Consider the following 22,272-nt stretch of genomic DNA (forward strand, 5'->3'; position numbering starts at 1 on the left):
TTTTCTCTGCTTCTAAGAACATAATTTTGCCCACAGTGGCACAAATCCTACCATCTGCTTTGTGCTTATTTTTGTTACTGAAAAAAAAAAAGCCTTGCAAGCATTGTTGCTAAACTGACACAAAAATTTGTCCTGTTCCCCAGAGCTGGTGTTTTTAAAGGGGGCCTATAAGAAAAACAGGGACAGAATTTTTAGCAGAGTCTGTAGCAATAAATAGAGCAAGGGGTTTTAAACTGAAGGAGGGTGGATTTAGATTAGATACATGGAAGAAGTGTTTTACAGTGAGGATTGTAAAACGCTGGAACAGGCTGCCCAGAGAGGCGGTAGATGCATCATCCCTGGAAACACTGAAGGCCAGGTTGGATGGGGCTCTGAGCAACCTGATCTGGCAGAAGGTGACCCCGCTCTTTGCAGGGAACTAGGACTGGATGACCTTTGAGGTCCCTTCCAACCCAAACCATCCTATGATTCTCCAGGTTTACTTTCAGATTCAGATGTCAGGGAGGCTGGTGCTGGGCAGGGTAATTTGGAGTGCCAAGTTGTAGGGCTTTTTTGATGGCACAAGTACATGTTCTTTTCTGAAGTTGATTCTGTGGGTCAGGATAAGGGGTAGTGCGGTAAATTCTGTATAAACCCTTGTTATTACTTTCATTTTGAGATTTTAGCATGGAAGAGTAGTGCTTTCAGGGTGCATTGAACAGTGTGCAATTGGAAAGATGAGTCAGCCTTAAAATCCCGAGTCTCATTGATTGTAGTGTCCAAGATAATTGAAATAGACTGATAATTCTGGCTGTCTCATGTTGCTATCCAAACTGCGAGGAATTTGATTTGCAGAAGGGTTTCAGGATTAACTCCCTAAGGTTATGTTTAAGGTTGTATTTGAGAATTCTCAATTTTGACACAGAAGAAGGAAAATCCAACCTTACTGGTGATTTTGAAAATTGTGCATATTTCACTTCATGACATCACCTCATCACTTCTTAAAAAAAAAAAAAAGATAAGCTCTTCTCATGTGCATATGATTGTAGTTCAAGCATTATGAAGGCTTAGTGGGAGAGGATTTCGACTTACTGATATTCCCTTTCTCAAAGCACTGAAGCTATACAATAGAAAAAGTTGATATTCTCATTTGAATTCCATTCAAGTACTTGCAGTTACTGCATGCTGCAAAGGCATATTTCAGCTCACATTTGGAGCTTTATGGATTTCTCTTCTGTGTTGGAGGTCCTATGGAATTATTTCAGTGTGCTATATGGGCTGTCCCACATCCATAGGCACTCTGCTGAGCTCTCCTTAGCAAAAGCCTCATTTCCCTGCGTTCTGCAGAGAAAACAATTCTGCCAGATGGCCTCCTTCATGGCAGCGTAGTATTGTTAAGACATCTTCTAATTTCATTTACACCTTTTTATATTTTTTAAAATGCTAATGCTTCAAGGCACTTGCAGTTACCATTTTTCTCATTTTGAATTCCTTCAGAAGAAGAGTCCATCTTGGTAAATGATATTTCAGTTTTCATGGTGCTCTTTATTATAAGTAGCTGCTCTTTTTTCATCACCGAATGGTGCGATTTTCATTCATGCTGAAATATCAATGGTAACATACAGCAGCAAATTGTTCCTGTATGATCCTTGGCATTGTGGAAACTCTCCTGCTCATAATTAAATGTCAGGGAATTTAATAAGTATGAGAAATCTAGCTCTTTTTATGCGCACACACAGAGATACATACGTTTCTCCTTCCATTTCTCTGAGCACCTAAGCATTTGTCTTCCTTTATTAGCGTAAGGAGTCATTAGTATGCTATCAACATGCTTCCTAAAAAGTTTGGTTTGGGGGCGGCATTCCCTCCCCTACCTTCCACTGGGGTCGACTGAGGTGTTTTGTACTCAGGCTGCTTGTTCCCAGACTCTGAACTTGTAGGGGCTCATTTTGGGAATGATAGCAGCCTTGCCAGCCTGCTCCCCTGCATTACTCAAAGTGTTGCTTTGTCATTTGCAGATGACCTAAAATCAGTCCTCAGTACAGACAGTAGAAATACACACAGATCAAGGCAGGACTCTGTTTCCACCCCAGCCCGGCTTCCTGAAAACGTGCAGGTACTTGCAGGAGTGTGGGGAGGGCGCTGTGACAGGCAACATAGTTTTTGGTGGGATTTCTTTCATAACCACCATAATCTCTTTCTCTGTCCATGATATTATTATTTTGTAGCTGGTGGCTTAGGTTTCTCAGCTCTGTGGCCTGATCAACACATTTCCCTTGTTTATGATTCTAAATATCCCTCCCCTCACCCTGCCAACTACTGCCAGTGCTCAGTCTTCCCTAAGAAAATGATTCTGCCTGGAGAAAGTAGGCCCTGTTCATAAATCACGTGCTCAGGGAACTAATAATTTCAAATTCCCAGGAGAACCCCCTGCAATAAATAAAACTACTTTTAATAAACAATTACATCACTCCTTTCTTTTTACATTTATTTTGTGTCTGGCAGTGAGTACCTGTTGGTGTGAAGCAGTTAGGAGGAAATTAGACTCACTATCCCATGCTAAATAAAGCAACTTGTAGGAAGTGCTTTGAATTGAGCCTCTGCCCCATTCCCCTTCATATCCACACAGGAGCTTGGTGCAGGCAGGTGTTTTGTTTTTACAGCCCTGTGTCAGGTTTGTGGTTATGGCTTCCTTGCCTTCAAGCAAGCACCGTGATTTATGAGTGCTTCTCGCTGTGATCTACGCCACTGGCAGTGCTGCGAGCGCTTCCAACAAATAGACCTAGGAAGAAAATAAAATGCTGGAGCTTGTGAAAGAGCAGAGGTGCTCCTTTCATCTCCTGGTTGCAAGGGAGCTGGGCAATAAATGTTAAACCTGAGGTTTTGCCTCTCTGGTGGAAAAGGTCACAAACTTCCTCGAGTACATGAAAGTTTCCCACAAGTGAAATACAGTGAGGGTGATGTGAAACAGTGATGTTAGGTAGACACATGGAAGTCGTTCATCAGACTCAAGAGTGATGATATATTTGTATTTGAATCCTCTGAATTTAGGCTGTGTTGCTTTTTAACAGGAATGCTTTTGTGCAGAGACACCCTTTTAATTACAGGTCCAGCCTAAGCCTCACCTTTATTGTAATATCCTAGATAAATAAACATTGTCTTCTGAGCATCTTCACTGACATTTCAGGTTCGGAAAAGTTCAATGCAAATCTTTTGATAGAAATCCTGCTGAGCTGGTGCCCAAATATCCAGGCACCTGGCTGTTCTCTGGATAAGCTTCCCAGACTCTCATAATAAGCATACCTGAGTTCCAAGGATAAGCCTAGCTCCATTCAGATATGACTATTGCAAAAGGAAAGAAAAACCAGAAAAGACTTTTAGGTTCTTGGGAGGAATGTAATTTTGGGTGAAGTTACCGTACAAAATAAAAGCTGGGTTTGATTTTTCACATCTTTTGGAAGTAGTTGTAAACCTTGTACTGTAAGTTTTGCAACAGAGTTAACATGAAGATGTTGAATGCTGGCACTTGATGGGCATATGGAAGTAGATTTGACTGAGAAATCACAGGGGATGATTGATATTTTATGTTTCAAGTCTGTATTCCATTTCTTTCTTTTTAAGAGATTTTAAAAATTAGCCCCCATAGTTGCTCTGTGTGCTGCCTCCTGCACTCAGTTTGTGGCTCCTAACAGTGCTCACAGGCTTGCTAAACAAGAAGAAATGGCTAAGCAGAGACAGCATGACTAATATTTAGTGCTGTAACCTTGGAAGTTCTTTGTGGATTTAGCTGTCATCCTTGATATCTTCTGTGTTGGCTTAGTTTTCTTTGGGAATGCCAGAAATGCGGTCTACTCCATGTGAAAAAATTCAGGATCCTGCATGAACATGAGGAGTGTCTCTGGCTGGTAGTCCAAGTTTTAGAGGAATGCATTCTGCTCTTCAAAGAAGGGTGTTTCATAAGAGGTATTGGCTTGACAAGGTGGGGCTTGGGCAATTACGTAAATGAGTGGGGCACTCTGGTGGCATCTGGCTTGCCAACCTGATTTTGTACACAAAGAGATCACAGCCAAGTTTAAATCTCTGTTAAAATAAAACAAATCCCTTTGTGAGTGTAACAACTGTTCTCAGTTTCTCAGGGGCTGTGGGCAGATCTACTTGAGACTTCAGCTGGGAGGGTTTGCCTGGAAGAGATGTTATGGAGAAGAGATTACCTTGTGCAATTAATACCTTTCTAAGTCTTAAGTTTTAGACAAGGGAGTATTTATGCTAATTCATTTTTGAGGAAAGACTGCTGGAAGTAGTACTGAAAACATTTGAGAAATTGATAAAATTTCCTGCCCTTCACAGCACACTGGCAATGCTGTTTGACCCTTTAAAATCAGTGGGTCATGGAAGGCCCTATTTATGAACTGTAAGCAATTATAATCTGAACCAGTGAAGTCAAACAGAGGGTAGAAAACCAGTAATTAGCACAGCAGAAACTCTTTTCTTCTCTTGGTAAAGGCAAGAAGGTTTTTAAATGCAAACTGCAGCCTGATTCATCACTCTATTATCCTGGCATAATCCTGCTGTGTCTCTGCAGAAGTCAGGAGTGTGGAACCAAAGCATGGAAATGAAGAAGGAAGCCCTTTAACACTCACTCCGGCAGTAACATCCATGGAGCATGTGATGGTGCAAATGAGAGTGCAGCTTAATAGCTAGGCTTTCCTTTTTATCATTTCTCCCCTCAAAATCAAGAAGATCAAAAGATGATGAAGAGAAGTTATGTAATTGAATAGTGTCTGAGCTGCAAGCCCACAGACAGCAGCTCTGATGTGGAATGTAAGGATGGAACACATTGGGAGGCAGTGAAGGGGGAAGAGGGGTGATCTGCTGAAGGGAAGCTTCACTACAATAAACAAAATAATAATAATAGCTTATTGTTGAAGTCAGCTGTTGCTGAGACACTTATTAGCATTTATAATTACATGGACTTGAGAGGTGCTGTGGATGATTCCCATACCTTTTGCCTCTCTGTTCCTGGCTTTGATTCAATCCTGGGAGGTGGCCTCCTTTGAAGTTTTGCATTCTCCTTTTGTCCTAACAGATGGATGAGACTGTAGTTTTTTCATCTGTTGACCTGGTGAGAACTATTTGATGCCTTTAGTGTTGTGTTGTCTTGTAGGCTGCTTTTTGCATGAAAACACGTGTCAGGGAAAAGTAAGTTTATACCAAAATGTACTGCTTTACTGTCCAGAATTTGCAATTGCCACAGCTCACAGAATAACTACCTGGCAACAGTGAGAGATATGGGTTGGACTCTGGAACACAGTCCTTATTAAGGCAAGCCTATACGTCTTCTAGCCTTGCACTGAAGTACTGGGAATATTGAGTAACCGGGGTTCTCTTGCCACTGTCTGTATTTGGTTACTTTCTTCCAGTGTCAGGTTATTAGGATAAATTTGCTCTTGTGACTTCTTCTGCCAAGATTTGGCCTTATGGCCAGGGCAGTGCATGATTAGAATCTTTTAAGAGTGCCAGAATCTAGAAAGAGTTCATTTGCAAATTTGCTTAGCAGATTGCAAATGGTGAATAAATTATTGCACGAGGGAACTATTGAAACTCCTCTGGGGGTAAATTTTCAGCTAAAGAGATATAGCATATACAGCATCATGCTCATGAAAACCAAGTAAATGCTTGCCTGGAATTAGGACTTCTCTCCCTTTTTACTGTTTTCTTTTAACATTTATGTGTAACAGAAAGTGTCTTCCACAATTTCCCTGATACAGTAAAGATATAGTTTCATCTACCTTTATCAGTAATTAAGTGCTTTATTTAGACCTTCTCATTTATGTTTCCTGGCTAGGTCCCACCCATGTAGCTTTGTCCAGAACAGTTGACTGGGACTGAGCATCTGTAAAAACCTGGCTTTGAAAACGATGCAAGGAAAATATTTTGGAATGGCCTCTAAACAACAAAGGATGTGGCAACAATGTGTTTCATCCTTGTGAACTCAGCTGGCTTGGTGGGGTGTATTTGACTGTGTGGTTGTCATTTCATAGAAAGAACAGCCCTCAGTGGTCACAGCTCTTAGTGCTCACTGTTGTTATAAAAGTTGTCATTAAACTGGGATATGTGCTGTAGATTTCTGGGAATGTTCAACTGATTTATTGACACTGTTGCTCTTATCCCTGTGTTCTTGCTCTGACTTTCTTTCTCTTTTTCCTTTTATCTTTTTTTTTTTTTTTCTCTTTTCCCCTTCTCTTACTTGCTTTGCTTTGTGTCTTTTTCTTTCAAGAATATTTGTAGGAGGTAGAGACGTACTAGAGCTGATTATCAGCAGATCTGTGATTCTGCAGCACTGAAGGTTAATCCAAAATCCAGTGGTTATCCCGATTAACTGAACCGTATTCCGTAGCTCTTGGGCCCCTTACAGGCTCTAGAGGAAGGAAATTTGCTTCCAAGCCATATACAGCATTGCTTGGCAATGCATTTCAGCCCTGTATAGCACAGGATGGGCTAGGTATATGCCCACTGCTGAATTTTTCTGTGATGGTAGGCTCCTTGGTGACTCTTTCTCTGGGAATCATAAGGTAGATGTGCTCTTTGTTCAAACTGTTGCAATTATTCATTACAGTTGCTCTGTATACAGAGGAAATGGGGAAGATTTAGCTTTGAATAGTAGCTAGGGATAGCTACTAAGTCTTAAAAGGTGTAGAGATTCAATTCAATTTTAGCCAACATTCAGATGCATGGAAATTATCCTAATTGTCTCTTATCTGCTTTTATAAAGACTTTTTAACTATATTGTCAATATTTGCCTGATTCAGGTTTCCTTGGATTCATTTTGGTACTGGTTTTCTTCAAAGGTTTGGGAGAAGAGAGGAATATTGCTAAAAGACTTTCTTGGCAGCAGCTTCCCCTTCTAACCAAGGAGCAGTGTGCTTGAATATCATTTTGAAAATAATGCTCAAGAAATTTCCAAATGATTGTATTATTTGGAATAGAGTTTTTCCAATAAGTTTGGAGATAATGTTAAGTAGCCGGGTTGGATGGGGCCCTGAGCAACCTGGTCTAGTGCAAGGTGTCCCTGTCAATGACAGGGGGACTAGAACTAGATGATCTTTGAGGTCTGTTCCACCACTACTATTCTATGATTCTGTGACGATTCTCTGATCAGCACCTCAAGGTCTATTCAGACAAATAGCTGTTTTGAAAAGAATTGTTCTTGATTTTGAAATCTGTTGAGATTTAACTCTCAGAGGAGTGCAAAAGGAAAGCACTGCCCTATAGTAGCCAGTAGCCACTTCAATGCAAGTTCAGGTCCTGGGCATGTTTTAAGTAAATGAGGTATTGCAGTCTCCTGTATCTGAGCACACACAGTGCAATGATTTTTAAGCCATTGACCATTCTGAGTTCTTTATCAGTTGGATAAGATTTCTGTTTTGTTCTTAGATGTTTTTTCCTAAGAAATGTCTTACTGATGTACTCAAGTTGCCCATCAGAAGTTTTAACTTGGATGAATCAAAATCTCAAAATAATCTTAAAGTGAAAAATGTGTTTTTCTTGAATTTTCTATCTCCCTCTAGTGCAAATATCTCAGCTGTGAGGCAGTTGTGAATTTGCATTATATCAGAAACGTGGCTTATCAGTGTTCTGACACCCTGTGTTGTGTGTGATTCATAGGATGTAGAAGTGAAAAGGTGAAACCTGCATCAGTAGAGGCAATTCAATGGAGAGTAGAACTTAGGTATGGTTTTTCTTATTTACAGAGAAGGTTTGGATGTCTTGGAAAATATCTAAAATATTCCAAGAAAATTGGTACAGTGATCCTCCAAGGAAAGGAGGTAATCTTTATTGATAATGGCATTATAGTTTTTATTCCAGCACAGTGACTGCAGTGCATAGCAGAGAGTCTGATAATGGGATCCTGTTGCAAATTGGGAACTGCCTCTTAAACTGGATGGATAGAAAACACACAATTAAAGCTCTCACTTAGTGGTTTTACATATGGTTTGTGCCTGTCTGTCTGTGCTCTCAGGTGACTCAAGGACCAAGTGCAAATATGAGTGGAGGTGTCAGTGAGAAGTGAACCGTACTGTATTGCTCATCCCTGAAATCTTGAAACTGGCCTTTTATTTTTGTCTAAGTCTGTCACTGAAAGCAGGGGCTAATAAGCAGCACTTGGAAGGGTTGTGCGGGCGTACGACAGCCCTCTGAAGGCTCGCTTCTACCAGGAGACAAAAGGAGGCGCAGCCCGGGAGCTCACTTCCCTCAAAAACAAGGACTCAGGAGCTTAGAAGTCACAGCATCCCTTGTGCTGCTCCAGGCACTGAGTTATGATTTGCAGGCTTTTTAATGAATAGTGCTTGCTGACTAGTTCTAGCTTGTTTAGGGGTTTTATTCTTCTCCTGAGTGTGTTTTTTATTGTTGGTATTACTATCCAAGGGGGTTAGCGCTCTTCAGCATAGCAAGGTAGGACCTTCAGTGCTAAGAAAATGGTCATGTTTGGAAGCATGATTTTCTTTTTCTCCTTAGTTTTGAACTGCTGTTTTGTTTCATCAGAAATTAAGACTGGAATTTAAATTAGATGTGAATGTGTTTGGTAAGAGTTAGAATGAACAAAAATAGTTTGTTAAGTTTAACAATGTGGTTTCACTCATTTGAATGGCTTGTGAAAATAGCCTAGATTTGCTATCTTTGGCTGGAAACATTCTTTTTAAGGTTGGAGTAAGTGCTGATTTATCCAATAGCTTGGTGGTTGAAGCATTTATTTGTGATGCAGAAGATATAGTTAAAATCCCTGTTCTGAGAGGCTTTGCATTGATGTATCCCTACCTTGAATCAGATGCTAAGAGGATTGAATTCAATTTACACCCAGGTCAGGTAAGAAGCTTAACCTAGCTGGTTGCAAAATATCTGGCAACCGACCTACAAAACCTGTTTTTGCACATAGTATCAACACAGAGAGCTGCAGTACTCCTTGAGTCTGTAGCTTTGTGGGTTTTCCAGCAGTACAGCACCTGTATTCTGGGCTCTTTGCTGTCACCATCATCATTGACAAGTACATTCTACAAGCTGACTGGCTTCCCTTTTTCCAGTTTCTTCACTCGAGGACGTGTGCATCAGGTAGCCATGGGTTAATGCAGTATCATGATATCTACCCAGATTCGGTGTTACATTACACCATGATACTCTTACCTACCTGTGTGTCTGGGTTAATGGGAGTATTTGACACCGTGGTTTCTAAGGTGGGCAAGATGTGCAACAGTTGATACTGCCCTGCTTTAGTTATTTATAAATAAATGCATTTATTTAGTTAGTTTCAGTTCAGAGCTTCTTTTCAGCTCTGTACAGGCATACTGATGTAAAGGATTTATTTGAGAAACAAGGACTGGTGGCAAAGAGGATCCTTAAATTCTGACGAGGCTGTGTTTCTTTGAGATCAGAAAAGAATGGATCTTTGTGTTGGTTTTCAAAACACCTTTTCCTTTGATGTGATTACAACAGTCCTTTAGGACTGTGCTTGTGATCTCTTCTGGAACACCAGAATTCCTAGTACTCTCCTAGTGTCTCTGCTTTCTTCAGTCTGATGGGGTGACCTTCACAAGGAAGTTCTCTAGATATGGCAACCTCTCCATCCCTTCAAAAGCAGACAACTGGAGGGAATCAGATGTGAAGCAGTGAGGGAGTTTGCATAATGCAACTCCCAACCTTGGCATTAAAGCACCAAACATGAGTTTCAGATCTGAATCTTTTTTTGGTGTAATGCAGACATCAATAATATTAAGTAGAAAGAGACAAGAGCAATACTTGAAGCATCTGGTTTTTTCTCCTGACTTGAACATATGTCTGCAGTGTGGCTTTGGACAAATTCACTGTGCCTCTGTCCCTGTTTTTTAAAATTGATATAATTCTGCTCTTCTTGACTTGAAGGACATGCTCTATAAAATTTTGGCATTGTTATTTGTTTTTTATTGTTCTGTCTTTTAGCTGTCCGGGGGTTTGTGCTATTCAAGACTGTTTGTGCTGTGATAACAGTAAAAATTTGTGCTGTTTCTGTGTCATATTCTGCTCTCATGTTCCTCTGAACATGAGAGAGAGAACTGGGATACGGTAAGGTGCACGAGGGAAGAAATGCACAGAGGAGAAAAGGGCAGCATTTCACATGCTGATATTTTGGCATCCAGGGGAAGATGTCAAACACCTCCAGGTGGTCAGTGGCCATGGAGTGCCAGTAGGTATGTTGGAGATGCCACTGTGATTGCTCTCCTGATAGAGAGCTGGATCACCTGCATCTGTCATCTCAGCCTTACTGCTGGTTCAGCCGCTGACACCTTCTGCCTTCCTATTGGTTTGCAAGTCAATCTGAGTAGGCAGCTCAAATGGGCCATATTTCTTGTATGGAAAGCACAGAGACCACAGCCTCTTCGTGTCCCCAAACGACTCCTCCCTCAAACATTTTCTCACCTCTTCATTATAAACCTATTTACTTTATCTAGGTAGCTTTGTTTATTTATTTTTTTTTTTTACTGGTGGTTTCTAATTATGATATTTTGGGATCACCAAATGTGCGTTTTCACCATCATTAGTGGCTTCTTCTCATGTCATTTTTTTCATGTTCAGGGACTAGCAACCAGATTGCAAAATAATGAGCTACCTTGTGTATTTCAGAAACATACCCCTCGCAATATGCATTTCAATGATTATCGTCACAGTTGGCTATGTGTTAACAAACGTGGCTTATTTCACTACAATCAGTGCTGGGGAATTGCTGCTTTCAAAAGCTGTAGCAGTGGTAAGTTACAGAAGAAAAATACAAAGCTGTATCCCTGCTGCAGTTGTGTTTGTTGATATATTCTTATCTTTCAGGGGAAAAAAACTGGGTGGACACATCCAATGAGGTTTTTGTGTGGCACCACTTATTACCATCCTGATGAAATAAGTCTGGTTTTTGACTGATGGCTGGGATTGCATTTAAGGCCATCGACAGCATTTATAATGTAACATTGGACTATATTTATTTAACTCTTATAATAAAGTCAGCAGGACTTAAATTTTATAGACGAGTACATGCTTGAAAAGTTCAGTGCTAAATTGTAAGCTTGGCTCCTGGGAAGTGGGAATCACAGATATTTGTGGAAGTGGGAGCTCTGAACTATCTTGTGTAGCAAGAGACAGTCACGCTGTCTCTGCACAATACGTGTCCTGAGTATTTAGGAAGGGGGTTGCTGTGAATATGGGAGTTCATTTGGGAAGGAGTTACAAGGCAACCTGGCTAGGCAGTACTGCTTTGGTTGTTCTTTATGAATTGTGGCGATGATACCGATTTTTATATTTATGGTATCTGAGTCACAATGAGGAAATAAAAAAAATTCCATTTCCTTTCCAGTAGTTGACACTGCCTGTGGCTATTTTGATTGATGTGGCTTTTGAAAAATGGCCAAATTCTGTAGCTAATGGGAGATTTAGAAAGAAAACATTTTCTAAACATGAAGAAAATTGTGCGTGTCTCCTGTGGTGTCCCAAACTCCAGTTAAGGCTCTTCTACTAATGAATTGATGGACTATACCACTGGGTAGCATCAGCTGAGTACAATGAAGGCTGTAGAAAAACAAAAATTAGGTATGCAGATCAGACCTTGATCCATTCAGACTGGGTCTTCTTTGAGTTATAAGGGTCTAAAAAGACGTAAGTTAGGGCCTGATTCCAGCTCCTCAGCGTTGCTTCGCCCAGTGATCTTCCAGACACCGTCAAGAAGTAAGGGTGGGAGAGCTCAGCTGGTGACACAAAAGAAGAGGCAACAGCACAGCTTTCAGTGAGGCAGTGCAGAAAAGGAGTATAACTAACACCATTAATAATTTAATTTGCTAATATAGTACAATTACTTTTCTGTTTTATGAAAAATCACTGTATGTTTCTCTCTCCTCTGACAGACCTTTGCTGAACGGCTAATGGGAAACTTTTCTTTAGCTGTACCAGTATTTGTTGCTCTCTCCTGTTTTGGATCTATGAATGGTGGTATTTTTGCGGTCTCCAGGTGAGCATTGCTGATATTCCTGGGGATGAGGGCTTGGGATACACACAAGAAAGAAAGCAAGGGGAAGGGGGAATAGGGTTCATTCCTTTGGCAGGATATGCAAGATGACTTCATTGCTTACTAGGTGTGGGGTTTTTTCTCATTTTGTTCCAGTTGACTTTAGTGTATTTTTGTTAAAATCCTTTGACTGGTTTGGAAATGAATCGCTCTGAGGATACCCCTTAATTAATGGCTGATTTTTTACTTGTGAAGGAGGGAAACTGGAGGAAAATATGAACTAATTCCAAACGCCAGTCAAGGGACACATTCAGAGATCACTTTGATTTCTGTATATGGGTTTCTCCTGGTAGTGTTTTCATTCAGAATACCTCAAACAAGACCAAGAAGTGCTTCTGTGCTCTGTGACTTTCATGAGCCACTTCGCGTAGTCACAGTAATGAGCACATTTAAAGTCTGTCCACATTTATTTCCCACCAGGATGTTCTTCGTTGCATCCCGTGAGGGTCACCTTCCGGAAATTCTCTCCATGATTCATGTCCGCAAGCACACTCCTCTGCCAGCTGTCATTGTTTTGGTAAATCATACAAACAAATATTCCTGCACTAGAATTCATATTACAGACTTGCTCTGGAGAATTCGAACAGAATTTGGGCACTGCATGACTCTCATTTATTAATGTGTACATGGGCTTTTGGGCAGGACAGAGGACAGGGAAGAGGAATGAGAATTGGGTGTTGTTCTTATTCTATCATCTCCTTCTTGCTTTCTTGTCCGAGCACTTGACTGCCTATCCTTGCAACCTAATTCATGTCTTATTGCTCCTTATTTCTAAGGAGCTGCTAGTGATGAGCTGTTTCCTTTTTTTCAGAGAAACAAATTCCAGTTAAACAAACAAAAATGGGTTCAGTTAACTGAAAGTGCAGCTAAATACCAGCATCTGGGAACAACACCCTTAAGGCTCTTTTTACTACCTTGTAGTGAAAAATGCAAACAATTATGTACTAAGATAATGGAGGGGGAACTCTCAGCAGTGCAGTGTAGTGGTGATTAAAAAATGAGAGAACATGTGCCTGGGAAATAGTCTGTGAATTGTCTCAGGAAAACTACTGGTGTTTTAGTGGAAATCCTAATACTGATTTCTAAAACAGCAGCAGAGGTAAATGTTGGCTGTGTGTTTGCATTGCAGACTAATTTGTATGGTAAAATGTTAGGACTAAATGTCAAAATACCAACCTCAAAGTTCAGTTTGAGTAGTGCCAGGAAGATTTTCACTTATCATGCAGTTTTCATAAGCCTGGATGTTTAGTCCCTCTTTTGGGTTCAGTGACTGTAATGAATCTGGATAGACCTCTGCCCCTTTAGGAAGTTCCAGCCACAGCAAAAGATGCATCTATGAATTCATGCTAGTAAGATCATATGCTTATACTGGGAGTTTAAATCATATTTTGCCTATAAGCTCACTTCTGAAGTATCAGCTGAAGTGTTGAATTTTATATGTGCCCATACAACCATAGCCTTCCAAATTTTGAAAATTAGGCAATATGATTATGGTGAAAAGTTTTAATGAAATTCATTTTCCATAAGTGTTCAGTTTGCATTTTATTTCTTTAGGTGAAGTAGTTACACCTTTTGGGTAAAAAACTCTGACTGTTTTCTGTGGAATGAAATGCTCTAATGTATTAATATATGATTTTTTTTTTTTTTCTGAGAGACATTTTCTGGTATTGTGTATGGTCCTGTTTCACTAGTGTATTGATTTCCTTTGAAAAAGTCAGATTTTCATATGAAGAGGGCTTTCCTTCAAAAATTTCTATTTTTTATCTTGCCTTGTTGCAAATAGAGCAGTTGCAGGACATATTCTGCATCAGTAGTCTTCTAGCATTTCCCTATTTAATTTTTCCTGCCAAGGTCTACACACTGTAAGAAAGGAAAGAGCTCTTGAGGGTAAACTGAGAAAGTGAGCATGTGTTTCAGGCTTGTTAAATAAAACACCCCACATTTTTAGGAATTAAGAAATCTGTTAATGTACGTATGTTGTTGTTAAAAAAACTTCCCAGTTTGACCATTCACGGGACTCTCTGGCAGTCACACTCCACACCAGAGACTTTAACTGCTGGAACCGAAGTCCACTCAGTCAGAACAGGGATCGATCCCAGGTTTCCCGTAGCAGAGTCTCAGATGTCTCATTCTGTAAAGCCATTCACGGCGCAGCAGCACAGAAATAGCTCGAGCTGGTGCCTCCGAGGAGGACTCCAACAAAGGAACCCCCTCACAGTCAACTCCCTTCCTTCCGAGTCTTCCGTTCCTGCCCCCCTCTCCGAGTTCATCCACTTCACTGGCGTCCCCCGTCTTCATCTCCTTTGTTATCCAGAAGGTCGACAGTTCCTGGCTCCTGCTGAGTCTCACAGTGTTCATTCACCTGGCCGGCATCACCCCTCTTCGTGCCCTTTGTTATCCCAAAAGTTGGCAATTCACGGCCTCTTGTCTCGGACTCCCACCCGGAGCTCAATCTGCATTTCAATCTGCATCTCAACCCGCGTCTTGCAAACCGAGCTACCTGGACCAAACGTATTCCTCAGCAATGCCCTGGTGTCCGATAGACGTGTGTGTAGCAACTCCAAGAAGTCATGCAGTCTGATTGTAAACGTACTTTATTATATTTTTTTATTGGTAGCTCTCCTTCACTTACTTTATCATTAAAACTTGCATTATAATTATAACTGAGATTTTAAACTTTTAGGGGCTGAGTCTATAGAGAAGAAATCTTGCCCAATATAATTCAGTGGTAAAATTTCCTTTGACATTTACATAGAAGCAGTTTGCTTAATGTCTGTGTGTAAAGAACCAAGTACTTTATAAGTCGTTAGAGGTTGGAAGCCAGAGACCCACATTTGAAATATTGATTCTTCTGGTTCAAATCTATGTTGTCTTCACTTCTTTGAAAACAGGAAAGAGAGAGAGGCTGTGAATCTAGATAATTAATACAAATTAATTTTCCTTATGTGAAGATTAAGCCCAGTGTTTTACTGCATCTGCAGTTGATTTCACCTGTTGCCTTGTTATAAACCTAAATGCTCTCCCTGTGGGCATCTTCCCTCTTGCTGAAGAATAAGGGCTGTGGGGATTTTGACTCATTCCTTCATCCCCAAATGCAAGGACATTTTTTTGTCCAGATATTACTTTGAAATAGATTCTAGTAGGCTACACTAATCTCCTAACTCAAGACACATCTCTCATTCTCTCATTTATACATAAGCTTTTGCCTGCCTCACAGAAGCCTTGTATCTTAGAACAGCTTTCTAATGAGAAAACTTATTTATTCTGGTGTCCCTCTCCTTGTTCTTCAGTTGCTGCCTGAGTGACAGCTAAATGCTTCTTTCTGCTTAGAAATGTTTGCATTTAAAATGTGTAAAAAGTCACCTTTTTCCTTCCACAAAACACCTACAAACCTCTGCTTTCATATGATCATATGTGACCAGAATTTAACTGCTCTTATTTGCATTGGTGATGAGCGAATAAAGCTGCAGTGGGCTAATACACTTGTCAGGTCCCATGAGAATGCTGCCCAGGATGCTCAAGCATTTTGGTGATGCAGTGGGCTGTGTGCCTGTGTATTTGTCTGGGTCACAGGGGACACATTTGTATTGACCATGTGTGGCCACCCAGGACAGATATATATTGATTGAACGTGGTCTCAGGGGACAGCTGAGCATCGATTGCACGACTAAGGCAAGCCTGAAGTCTGTGGCACTCAGGTGTGTGCATAAGGCTGTGCTGCTTGTCCCTGTGGAAAAATTTGACATCACTGCTGTAAAATAATAGAGATTGATCTACTAAACCCCTCTTATTTCTTTTTCAGCATCCTCTCACAATGATAATGTTATTCAACGGGGATCTCTACAGCCTCCTGAATTTCCTCAGTTTTGCCAGGTGGCTTTTTATTGGACTAGTAGTTGCTGGGTTGATTTATCTCAGATATAAACGTCCTGATATGCCTCGTCCTTTCAAGGTAACCTCTGCTCTCTACTGTTTTACATGAATCCTTCTCCCTCCTCTCTATCCTGTAGTCACACAGCAAAGGAGCAATTTGTGATGTAGCAAGCTAACCTCTGTTTCGAGAAAAGCAGAGTTAAGGGAAAATAGTCTTGCACTGTAGGCTCTCTGAGTGTTTTCCTGCAAGCTCCCGAGCTAAAGGCTTGAATAATTCTGCTACCAAAATTCACGTCGAGCATAGAACATTTATGTCAATGCCTATCCAAAATCAAATATGCCAATTTTCTGTGCAAATAAGTGGTTAGTGCTGTTATTATAATTTTTGAGACTGGCAGTGGATTTGCAGACACAGTGATTGTGAACCCAGAAAGAAAATACTAAATAGTCCAGCCCATTGAACTGTAGCTGTTTTGGCCTTGATTCTGCCATTCTTCTTATTTATTTTAAGTGCTATCTTAAAAAGTTAAGTTGTCCCATTTTGTACCCATAGAGATAACATCCATCATCATAAAAATGGAGGAATATATTTCTATTTAGATGCTGCCAAGAAGTCTGTTTTGTGAAGAACTAAGAATGTGCGCTGTTACATTCTTATAGATATATCTGTAAATAAGGAGGTCAGTGACACAACACGTTTTGCTTTGATTAAAAGAAAAAATGCTTTGACAGTGCACAAAGGAGGAACAGTAATGCTTTGAGGCATGAAAGGAAGAGAACAATCTCCAAGGAATTCTCCAGTTCTCCATTACACTCATAAGCCATGCCTGTAGGCGGTTCCTTCAGAGAGGTGCTAACAGAGGGATTGTAATGGTGTTCTTGAAAATTGAGTAAATACATTTGATATTGTTACTCTGTGTGCTTTCAACAGTTATGCTGATAATACTATCAGTCATACAGTCAGAAAGGGCTTTTTCAGTGTCTATCTGTTACATAACACTATCAAATATCTTTATCCTAGTCAAATTGGTGTTTAATTTGCTCCCTTCCTGCTAGATTTTGATTTTTACCTTAGGAAGAAAATCAATATGTTCTTAATAGTTTTAAAAGGTGACTTGAGCTCCTGGTTGTGTTTTAAAACGTTTTCTAATGGGTAATTATCAAAGTGGAAATCTTTACTGTGGTTAGAGCTGCTTACTTATCTGCTGGGGGATTAGAGAAAGGACTTTTACAATGTAACTTATTTACAGTCCTTACGTTTTAAGGGGTGTAAAACACTGAGGTGTTTTAGAGCGTAATTTAGAGACTTCTGTGGTACTCACCTCACAGCACTCTGCAGGGCTTGGCTTCTGCAGTCACTGGCATTTTGTGTGCCTGTTCTAGATACCCATATCTCTCCAGAACTGTCCTGTTGTGCTGGGCTTCATCCAGTTTACATTTCATGGAACATTAAATGCCTTAGTCATTACTTTACATTGACCCTGTTATTTAATGGTTCTTCGTGTGGTTATGTTTCAGGTTCCTCTATTTATTCCAGCATTGTTTTCCTTCACCTGTCTCTTCATGGTTGCACTGTCACTTTACTCTGACCCGGTGAACACAGGGATTGGATTTGCAATAACCCTGACTGGCATTCCTGCCTACTACCTCTTTATTGTATGGGACAACAAACCAAAGTGGTTCAGAAAGCTCCTAGGTAAGTCCTGGTGGGACTCCCCTCCTTCATGCTGACTCCAGGAGTTTCTCAGGGCTCTCCCTGTGTTGTGAAATCCTTCTGGTCAATCCTCTCAGCTACCTGAGCTGGGATGACAACACAAGTTTCTATTTGACACATGCTCTAGCATTGCTCTGCCAGTTGCAATCAATGTCTGCTGACTAATGAGCTACATTTACAGCAAGGCTGTTCTTCCCTAGTGATTGATTTGAAATGACTGATGCTTCTCCCACTGTCCTCTTCCTCTCTCCCTCCCTTACTAACATCTGATTCCTTTTAAATCACCCATCACCTTCCCCTGACCGTTGCTCTGTGTAATACAGACAGTTCTACACCTCTTGGAGAATCAGTGTGGAGCCTTGAACACAACAGTTGTGATGATAGGATGGGCTTGGTGCTCCCTGCTGAGACCATGCATCTGTGAACCACTGAAGAGTATTTTAAATGGGGCAGGTTGGTTATGGGGATATTGTCCTTATCAGTGGCTCCTGACAAAATGGTAGCAAAATATAACATGCCTGGAATGCTTCTGTGGAAATTGTTTCTGTGCTTCTTCAAATGACTTCTTTGTGATTTGGCTGTACTATTTCACATCTGAAATGCACTGAGAATAATTTGTATACCATGTCTGAAAGTTTTTGAAAGCATTTGTGGAAGTTCTGATGTGTTAGAGGAGGATTATTTGGAACATTTCAATTAGAAGTCAGTATCATTTGTTATAGCTCCTCATTCTTTTTTTTTTTTTTTTTACTCAGAAGGATAGATTTCCAAAATGAAGGATATTTCAAGAATGCTAGATATTTTATCAAACAAAATGAAAAGAACATCTCTTTTTCTGTAAAACTGTACTGTACTGTAAAACTGTGAAAGTTTCTAACTAAAAATAATTTATTTGTATAGATGCTGAATCAAAAATGCATATTGCCTTCTGTGCTGCAGTCTTAAGTGATGATTTAAAATGAACTGCTCACAAGAAAATAATAGTGTGTTATTACACTATAACCAGTTCTATGTATTTTCTCTATATAAATATGTTACATAGTTGTATCCTATCTGTTGTAGAATCTATGAATTTCCCACTCAATTCATGCTGGGAAGTCTGTAGACAATAGGGCAGAAAGTAGTTACAGAAAAATATGTTAGTTTAAGACTAGCATGCTCTTAATTTTATATCCATAAAGTTATAAATCATTTGCAGTGTCCTGGGAATGGGTAGAAACCTCCAGTGCAAATTAAAGCAATTGTATGCAAAAGGACATTCTATTTAATAGTTGGAGTTTAGTCTGTTAATTTCTCAGTCTTGACATTTAGGGTCTGGGAAATTTTCCCTTATCAAGCCCCAGGAGTTTTTTGGCGTTTTCTGTCGTGTCTCAGAGGTTTTGGAATACAGTTACTTGAATCTTTGGCCACAGGATGCCAGTGTTGGACTACATTACTTGGGTGAGAGAAAAAATATTCTCTTTAAGGTAGACTGGATAGATGTGAAGATTATTCTACCAGCTGTGACAATGAAGGTGAATAATTTCTATCATTTGAGATAACACAAAATTCTCCTTCTAGAAAGGAGGCCTGTTGCCTGTGTCATACTTATGGATGGGCACAGTGTACTGCCTCAGAGGGTAAAGCAGCAGAAGCCAGTCAGTGGGTGAAACAGCTTGTTTGCTTTGCAGTTATTTTCCCCAAAATAACAACAGTAATGACAGAAAACTGATGCTGACAGTTTTGGGGTGAAGCAGAGAGGAGACTTGTTAAATAAAAAGATTTTTTTTTTTCCCTCAGAAGAAGCAATAAACCTTTTGTGTGGAGTCATTAAACTGGCATTATTTTGTGAGTGTTAAGGGTCCCCCATTGCATAGCCTGAGAACATTTTCTAAAGGCATTGAATGAGGATAAATTCACTTAAGGTACCTCTGTGAGATATAGAAAAGTCATTGACCAGCTGCAAGCTTGATATTCTAACCTTGAAACAATATGCATTAGGTGTACATAGGCATGGAAGTGTAATTCCAGACATGAGGTAAAGGACAAAATGAAAAAAATGGAATTGTCATTTAAAAGGTAGCTTTTTGCCAGATTAACTAGGTACCTTCCTTTGAGAAGATAACTAGTTTTTCTAGATGAAGAAGAATGTGAGGCATACAATCTACTTAGATTTCAACAAAGCATTTTGTGTAACACCAGAGAGGGAGAGAGTGGGAGCCTGTTAGTCTGGACATAGCACTGTGCTACCAAGACTGTGCCCAGGTTGCTTCATCTGCCCGGATCAGTGCACGGGCAGGCTGGTGTAGGGCTTTACCCTTTTGCAAAGTCACCTTGTTGAGGAACTGATGGGTTCAGCTGCCCAGCTGTGCTGTGGCAGGAAGAGATGACTGCTCCTCATAAACCCTATATGGAACATGTGCTGTTTAAGCAAAGGTCAACACTGGTGCAAAACCACACGTATACAGACCAGCCCCACATAAGATCAGGCTCAGTATTCTGAATAAGCTTTATAGAGATCAGAGGAGAGGGATGTTGAACAGCCACAATGAGTAGTGGGATAAAATACCCAGCCTGCAGATACATAAATTTCTGAAAGGGGTTTTAGGCCAATTACGCTAGCAGAGCCCCCTGATGGATTACCCAGGGAATCCTCTCCCAAGGTTCAGTGGCTTTGTTCTGTATGTTTTGACTGTCCTTAATGGCATTCTCCTTATGAAATTACTGTATTGAACAAAAGGTGACTTCAGAGTTTGTGGGTTCCTAGGTTCTGGGCTGTATTTTGCTGTGAGAATAACATTTTGTTCTCTCCTTTTCCAAAGAAATTTTGCTGTAGCACCAGATGTGCTGGGACAAATAATTTTCAGCTAGTACAGGCTTCATTTGACCTCTGCTTTCTTGCTTTTTGTAGAACTAATGTGAAAATGAAAAAAGTCAAGCCTAGCAAATCCTACAAAGCAGATCAGTGTGTAAAAGGATGCAGCATCAGCACAAGAATGCTTCTATTTGCACTTCCCGAGTTGAAAATCCAACCTTAGACTCATATTTAAAACATCTATTTCTTTACAGTGGATTGAATTATGGGGAGCTTAAAAGTTGAATCCTATTTTTTTTTTTCATAGGCTGAGCCCTTGCTGGAAATGAGATGTCTTTATATAACAAAATGTCTCTGTCAGGGTTATTTAGCAACACCCGAGGATGAAGCTACCTCACTCAGGACAAAGTGTGATATGCTCAGTTTGCTTCTCTTTGTTGAGTTTCTGATAGGATCCACAGGAAATTATCCTAGAATTTTGTTGTGACAGATTTCATGTCCAGTCTTACGTACATGCATTAAACTCCTGCTTTCTTTCCTCACCCAAACTTTATCTGGTGCCTGTGTAGATACCTGGTCTAGGGTTGTTTTTTTGGTTTTTTTTATGGAAGTGGTCCTGTGATACCTATTTTCAGTGAATTCTTGAAAGGGAAAATTAGGGTTTAAAGTGGAGTGGGGAAGTTGTCTGTACCATCACGGTATGCTAAGTTGTCTTGTGACAAATGTGAAAATAGTCCTGTAACTCCAGGTACTGCTTCGAGAAGACAGTATTGAGATACTGACTGGACACAGATCGGAACATTCTTTAGGGGAAAATACTCTGTATATTGATTTATTCTGAGTACATTGCAACCAAAACGTGCAAAGAAGACCACCAGGTCTGCCAGCTTGTCTGCTCCCCTATGGCTTCATCCCAGCACAGAGCAAAACTGCTGCATGGAAATGGAGGAATGGGCAATGTCTTGCTGCTGGTGGCTCTGTCCACTTTTGTGAACAGGATATTAAAATCACAACTCACTCTAGAGTTGCCCAGGCTTTCCCTCTGTTGCCATGCCCTTTCCCAAGAGCTGTTACACCATCGCTCAGCTTCATAAAATTCTGGTTTTCCCTTTGTTCAGCCTCCAACTTGGAAGAGGTGGGATGGCAGAGGCAAAGCCCTGCTGTTTTCCTGCTGCTGGTTTTCCTCCTGTCTGTCATCCCAGCTCTGATGTGCCCACTGTGGGTAGGGAAGGCAGGTGGGAGGAAAATGAAGTCCCTGGAGACTTTCAGCCCCTCTGACACTATCAGTTTATAGTCTAAGGGCAAGCTGACTTTGCACTGAACTGGTGACATCCAGAGAAAAGAGCAAAGATGGTGGAGTCTGCCTTAGACAGGAGGTCAGAGAAGTGCTTTCAGTTCATATCTTCTGTGAGTTGCACAATTTTACCCTCCTTGCTTTACGCTGCTGTCAGTGTTGACATTTCTGTGTCATACAAGAACAGACAAGGAAAATCAGAACTTTCTTTTACAACAGTTTCTGCTTGTTTAAAATAGGTTACTAAAAAAGAGTGACAAGTGAAAGGAATAGTAAGAGAATGTTCTTTTTACTATTCTGTATGTAAATTAACTGTGCCATTTATGAATCATTACGCTTAAAGGAAAACCAACAAAAGCATTAGAAGGAAATAAATGTCCAGCATGACAAAAAGACAGCATGAAGTTTCTTTGGATGTGTGATATTCTTAGACCTATGAAGCTTTGTAATTATTACTTCCTTTAATTTTCTTCTTCTTTTTTTTTTTTTCTTTTTGCTTAGGCAGGTCTTGCTACAGCTAAATTAACTTGTTTGAACTCTCC

The 22,272-nt window shown here is 40.3% G+C and overlaps 1 protein-coding gene across 4 annotated transcripts in view; it reads left to right on the top strand.

Moving 5' to 3' along the window:
- SLC7A11 (solute carrier family 7 member 11) overlaps nucleotides 1–22,272 on the top strand; it is a 65,399-nt gene that overhangs the window by 38,857 nt on the left and 4,270 nt on the right. For all 4 annotated transcript variants that reach the window (XM_050320513.1, XM_050320515.1, XM_050320514.1 and 1 more), the window contains 5 exons: nucleotides 10,633–10,756; nucleotides 11,895–11,998; nucleotides 12,476–12,572; nucleotides 15,858–16,007; nucleotides 17,447–17,624. In XM_050320513.1, the coding sequence (XP_050176470.1) occupies nucleotides 10,633–10,756; nucleotides 11,895–11,998; nucleotides 12,476–12,572; nucleotides 15,858–16,007; nucleotides 17,447–17,624 (653 nt within the window). The remainder of the gene's footprint in view (nucleotides 1–10,632; nucleotides 10,757–11,894; nucleotides 11,999–12,475; nucleotides 12,573–15,857; nucleotides 16,008–17,446; nucleotides 17,625–22,272) is intronic.

This window comes from Myiozetetes cayanensis, unplaced genomic scaffold (genome assembly GCF_022539395.1).
Source record: "Myiozetetes cayanensis isolate MyiCay16 unplaced genomic scaffold, myiCay2020 scf24, whole genome shotgun sequence".
Lineage (NCBI taxonomy): Eukaryota > Metazoa > Chordata > Aves > Passeriformes > Tyrannidae > Myiozetetes > Myiozetetes cayanensis.